This window comes from Otolemur garnettii, unplaced genomic scaffold (genome assembly GCF_000181295.1).
Source record: "Otolemur garnettii isolate 467f Iridium unplaced genomic scaffold, OtoGar3 scaffold00014, whole genome shotgun sequence".
Lineage (NCBI taxonomy): Eukaryota > Metazoa > Chordata > Mammalia > Primates > Galagidae > Otolemur > Otolemur garnettii.
In genome coordinates this window covers 31316874-31323106 of record NW_003852409.1, presented here as the reverse complement: position 1 = coordinate 31323106, position 6233 = coordinate 31316874, and the positions used below count along the sequence as shown (strand labels likewise).

General features: G+C 43.0%; 1 protein-coding gene across 1 annotated transcript in view; it reads right to left on the bottom strand.

Moving 5' to 3' along the window:
* Positions 1-6233, bottom strand: part of SPTAN1 (spectrin alpha, non-erythrocytic 1) — an 89219-nt gene that overhangs the window by 52156 nt on the left and 30830 nt on the right. Inside the window, 7 exon segments of the mRNA XM_023510575.1 lie at positions 415-666; positions 1193-1397; positions 1932-2087; positions 2227-2304; positions 3090-3200; positions 3733-3870; positions 5200-5301. Coding sequence (XP_023366343.1) covers positions 415-666; positions 1193-1397; positions 1932-2087; positions 2227-2304; positions 3090-3200; positions 3733-3870; positions 5200-5301 — 1042 coding nt within the window.

The window sequence follows — 6233 nt, the reverse complement described above, 5'->3', positions numbered from 1 at the left end:
ACCCACTGAGCTACGGGTGCCATCTCTCTTTTTTATTTTTTGCAGTTTTTGGCCAGGGCTGGGTTTGAACCCACCACCTCTGGCATATGGGGCCAGTGCCCTACTCTTTTGAGCCACAGGCACTGCCCTCTCTTTTTTATTTTTACCTGAGACAGCTTTTCATTCTGTTACCCAGCTGGAATACAGTGACATTATCACAGTTCTCTGCAACCTTCAACTCCTGGCATAAGTGATCTCTCTGCCTCAGCCTCGCAAGTAGCTGGGACTACAGGGAGGCATCACAATGCCTGGCTTATTTTTCTATTTTTTGTTGAGATGGAATCTTATTATTGCCAGGCTGATATCGAACTCCTGGGCTTAAGCAATCCTCCCACCTCAGCCTCCCAGAGTGCTAGCATGATAGGCATCAGCCACCCGCCCCCCAGCCCTCTCCTAGAGTTTCTGCATTCACTTGCTCTACACACCCACCCAACTGACACTCTACCTGGTGAGCAGCCACATCTGCCTCTAGCAGGGCGTGCTTCTTCTGCAGGTTCTGGACATTGGTAAGATCTTTGCCATAGTCATCTGAAGCCAGGTGACCTTCCACTTCATACAGCCACAATTCAATATCTTCAACATTGCGGTTAAATTGCTGCTGCTGGTTAGCTTCACGAAGTTTTATTCCTAAAGGAGGCAAGTTTGATTTCCTGTTGTTTAGCATTATCCTTCTATTGACACTGCTCATAAACAATGTCATCTTAATAAAGGCTTTAGTTACTACTTCATTTCTATCACAAAGATATCAAATTATCACCTCTGTTCTACTTATGAAAAGAGGCAGAACTGGAAGTCTGAAAAGCATTCCATCTCCCATGAGATAGGGATACTTGAGAAATAGTCTTAGCTCATAGTTGAACTTTGATTTTCAGAGATGAGGCCCAATTTGGGTCCTTCTCTTTCAGCTTCCCTCACACACTAGCAGGTTCAACACTTCCAACCAGCACAGTCAACATTTACCACCAACCAGGACACTCACCCACATTTACCAAATTAGCAAAGGACAGGAACCCAGGCTCAGTAACTCCTACATGCCCAAAGTCATCTACCTCACCTTACTTGCATGGGGTGTGTCCCTAAAATGCTTAACCAGGAAGGAAATTTTAGTCCCCCAACACTCCTGTCACCATCCATTTTTAACATTTTCTCTTACCTTTCAGTTCAGTGGCCTCCAGAAGTTTCTTCCACAAACTGATGACCTCATTCATACGAGCCGCTACCTCATCCTTGGCATAGTGGTTGACATCAATCAACTTTTGCCCAGCTTTCTCCAGGGCATCGATGCGGCTCTGGTTTGCTGAGAGCTCAGCCTCAAAAGCCTGATGTTTCTGTACTTTTCCTTGTAAGTTGGATGGGTCCTTCCAATAAAAGAAAGAAAGAAGGGAGTTTTATCTTGAATCTGAATATGTAAAATCACTTTCATACTCATCTTTTTGGGAGAATGTTTAAAAGTGCCAGCCTACATTAAGCTGATTTTCCTTTTTATTTATTTATTTATTTGAGACAGAGCCTTAAGCTGTCACCCTGGGTAGAGTGCTGTGGCATCACAGCTCACAGCAACCTCCAACTCTTGGGCTCAAGCAATTCTCCTGCCTCCACCTCCCAAGTAGCTGGGATTATAGGCGCCCGCCACAACGCCTGGCTATTTTTTGGTTGCAGCCGTCATTGTTGTTTGGCGGGCCCAGGCTGGATTCAAACCCACCAGCTCAGGTGTATGTGGGTGGCTGGCGCCTTAGCCGCTTGAGCCACAGGCACCGAGCCTAAGCTGACTTTTCAATCAGCTTAACTTTTTGAGATTTTTGAATCCTTTCTTTCTTTAGCAATAATTTATTTGTGAGAGCTGCATTTAGCTTACCACCAAGCACTACACAGCAATGCTAACAATACATTACTTTATAAGCCTCATCTGTGGCAGTTTTCATCTTCTCGTTGACCCAACTCTTGAGCTCATCAGAGTCACGGAAGAATTGCTGCAAGTGGAAGGAGTCAGCCAGCTGGGCCCGGCGACACATGGCTCTCTCATGAAGGGCATTGCGGCGGCTCAACAGCTGAAAGACAAGGATCCTTGTGACTTACCACCTCTCACTCTCAAAAGGATGTTTGGCTCAAGAGACCTAATGGTAAATCTGTCTTTGATGGGATATCCACATACAGCAGAGGAGGAGCATGAAGAAGTTGGAAACTTACAGCATCTCTGCGAGTGGCCACATCTTCCATCGCATAGTGGTTGTTCTGAATTAGCTTGGTTGCAAATTCATCTAGTGCCTAGGAAGGAAGATATTGATATGCACAATTATTGGACTCTAGAGAAAAGTCACTGGTCATAAAACGCTCCAAAACTTAACACATGTGAAGTTTTTCACTCTAATGTTAGCGATGACATTTTCCCCATAACTTTTGAATTTTTGCTTGGTGTCATTAGTCAATATTTGACAACATTGTGCTAGTTACCTTCAGGATTAGAGATATTAGATGTAGCACACTCTTCTGACAGGGGTCAGAAAGGGGTGAACAGCCTTCCAATTCTTACTTCTGAAATGTGTTTTCGATGGAAAGAGTATCTCACGTTAACTCTGAACTACTTTTTTGTTTTGTTTTGTTTTTGAGACAGAGACTCAAGCTGTCCCCCTGGGTAGAGTGCCGTGATGTTATAGCTCACAACAACCTCCAACTCTTGGGATCAAGGGATCCTCTTGTCTCACTTTTTCTATTTTTAGTAAAGATCGGATCTCGCTTTTGCTCAGGCTGGTGTGGAACTCATGAGCTCAAGCACTCTCAGAGTGCTCGGATTATAGGCGTGAGCCACTGTGCCCGGCCAACTCTGAACTACTTTGAAAGGTAAATTTCAGTTTGGGGGATGAACCATTTTATCCTATAGAACAGAGTTAAGTCTCTAACAAGACTGTGAGCTTCATGAGATTTTAAGCACCCACCCACCTGTATGCCTTGCACACAGAACCTTCATCACACAGTTTGGAAACCTTTTAGTAAAAGAGACTTGTGGCTTACTCTAAGGATCAGGTGAAGGCACTGAGAACAAGGGGTCTTACTGTAATCTTTTCCTCCTGGGCACTGAGGGATTTCTCAAAGTCCTCATGCTTCTTGAGAAGCGCTTCCACACTATCCAAGGAATCCCCCAGATCTTCATTCAACAGGAATGCCTTGAAAAAGGAAACAAAGTATTCAAAATAATAGTCTATTCCTTTGATATTCTAAGACTCAAACACAAAGGATATTCTGGCCAAAATACAGAAAGAAGGAAAGAGATTCCATGGTTATAAACTTCCCAAGGTCTCTTCTGGAAAGTCTCAAGTCCTTTCAGATTCACTTAAAATCAATCCAGCAAAACCGGAAATCCTTCCTTCATATTCTACCGAAACTTCCTTCAAATAGCTTTGGTTGCTTCTATTAGACTTAGATTTTATATAATGCTATATTCTAAGAGAAAGCATCTCTTTGATAAAACATTTTGCATCACATTAATCTGAAAAACTGGGTCCTTCTGGGCACCCTGCAATCCCAGCAGGCAGAGACACTAGCACAGCTGACTGAAGTTTGCTTAGTTCCTCCTCTTACCTGACTCAGAATTGAAATGGTGCTTAGTTGCTGAAACAAAATGAGCAGGCTATCCAGAAAGAGACAGGGCATAGACCACTCTGCTTCTCACTGGTGTGGCTCCCGCACCCACATTACCTCTTGCTTGCTCATCCAATTGTCCACTTGCTCAGTGTCCCGGTAGAAGAGCTGCAGGTCCATGCACTGCTCATACTGTTGCCTGCGCAGCTCCCACAGCTCCAGCAGTGCGGCCCTCTCCTCAGACAGGATGGTCAGCTGAGGGTGACAGAAGACAAGGTCAGGGAGGAAAGGTCAGTCCCTAAAGGTCTCCAAGTCAGACTGAAAGACTACCCTAGAATTCCTAACCACAGTGCTAATATTCAGTCTTGTTTACTGTCTTGCAAAAGGAGGAGAACAACATTCACTTGTGTGTGTATGTTCAACATTACCCTAGAATTAATTTATTGCCGTACAACTAGATAATTTTAGGTGAAAATGCTAAGTTAACTCCTAGGTAGAAAAGAAAAGGCACCTATGTAAAAGTGAGACACTGTAAATGGACCAGTGACTCTCATATGAGAAATGTCAATTGAGTGGGCACTTCACAAAATATGTCAAATAAATTTATGAATGCCCTAAAAAGAATTTTTAGGCTCCAAAACTTAGGAGTTCAAGACTATCCTGAGCAAGAGCAAGACCCTGTCTCTAACAATAGCTGGGCATTGTGGGTGACTAGTCCCAGCTACTTAGGAGGCTGAGACCAGAGGATAACTTGAGCCCAATAGTTTGACGTTGCTGTGAGCTACGATGCCATAACACTCTACTGAGGACAACAAAGTGCAACTCAGTCTCAAATGAAAAAAAGGAAAAGAAAAGGAAAGAAAAGTCTCTTCTGGCTCGGTGCCTATAGCTCAACCGGCTAAGGCGCCAGCCACGTACACCTAAGGTGGCGGGTTCGAATCCCCAGCCCGGACCCGCCAAAACAACAATGACAGCTGCAACCAAAAAATGGCCAGGCGTTGTGGCGGGCGCCTGTGGTCCCAGCTACTTGGGAGGCGGAGGCAGGAGACTCGCTTGAGCCCAGGAGTTGGAGGTTGCTGTGAGCTGTGATGCCATGGCACTCTACCCAGGGGGACAGCTTGAGGCTCTGTCTCAAAAAAAAAAAAAAAGAAAGAAAAGAAAAGTCTCTTCTTAGTTGATGTAATACACACACATACACATTATCTAATATTCCTTAGGCAATTTCATTCTTTAAGATACTTTGAAACCTATGATTATACATCACTTTATAAAAATTTGTTTCCTCTTTGCTCCAACTCCTAATTCAGGACTAAATTCTCTGCAAAAAGCAGCTGTAAGTGGGAAAGGTGTCACACATGTCCCAGATAATAGGGACTGTCTCCCAGGTAATCAGCACACTGTATATATATCTTTTCTTTAAGTCTCTGAAGAGAAAAGCTATTCTTTTCAAGAAGAATCTCTGGGTAAGTTTTCTTAAGCATCATGATGAGAGTAATGTTTGGATGGATAATACCTTTCAGAGCCTTAGTTCTTTAGTTAATGAATGTAAGTTCCTCATCAAAAGTTCCTTTTCTCCTCTCTTACCTTCTCCTTCACTTCATCTGAGGCATAATGACCAGCAGCAAGCAGAGCCTGTCCAGACTCATCTGCAGATTTGAAACTATCTTCATGTGCATCAATTTCACCCTGTGGGGGGGGAGGAAAGGCACAATTTATGCCCAGCATCTCATAAAAGAAAAAGAGTTGTTCAATTTTAAATAATCATTACAAGTAAGACAATCACAACTGAAATGAGGAATGAAAGATTAGGTCAGGCTTCCTAATATATCATCACTCTAGGTCACGATTCACTGATGAAGTCCTATTCCTACTGGCTTTGCACTCCACCTCTGTCATTGTCAAGGTCCACACACTGACATGGGTCTGAGCTCCCTCTTCTATTCCACTGTTCTGTCTTCCTTGTGACAAATGGATCTGTTTACTATGAGCACCTAGTAGGGTGAGTCCCTGCTTAATCCCTATCATGTACTTCAAAACTGACTCAGCTATTTTTTGAATTATTTTCTTCCAAATCAATTTTATAATTAGCTTATCTCATTTCACACACACACATAAAACCATCCCTGTTGGGTTTCTGACTGGAACTGCATCTACTGTGTATATGCTGGTGAGAATTTGCACCTGTACAAAAGATCTCTTCATCCTTACACTAAATGAATCATTCTGTCTACTGAGTTTTTCTTTAATGGCTTTCAACAAAATGTTATAGTTTTCTCTACAAATGTCTTGCACAACTTTTGTTACACTTATTTCCACGTACCTTATATTTGCTGCTGTGATTACAACTAATATTTTTAAAATTATGTTTCTGGGCCAGGCACAGTGGCTCAAGCCTGTAATCCTAGCACTGTGGGAGGCCGAAGCAGGTGGACTGCTTGAGCTCACAGGTTTGAAACCAGCCTGAGCAAGAGCGAGACCGCCATCTCTACTAAAAATAGAAAAATTAAGGCAAGAGGATAGTTTTAGCCCAAAAGTTGGAGGTTCCTATGAACTATGATATCATGGCACTCTATCAAGGGTGACAGCTTTGAGACTCTGTCTCAAAAAAAAAAAAAAAA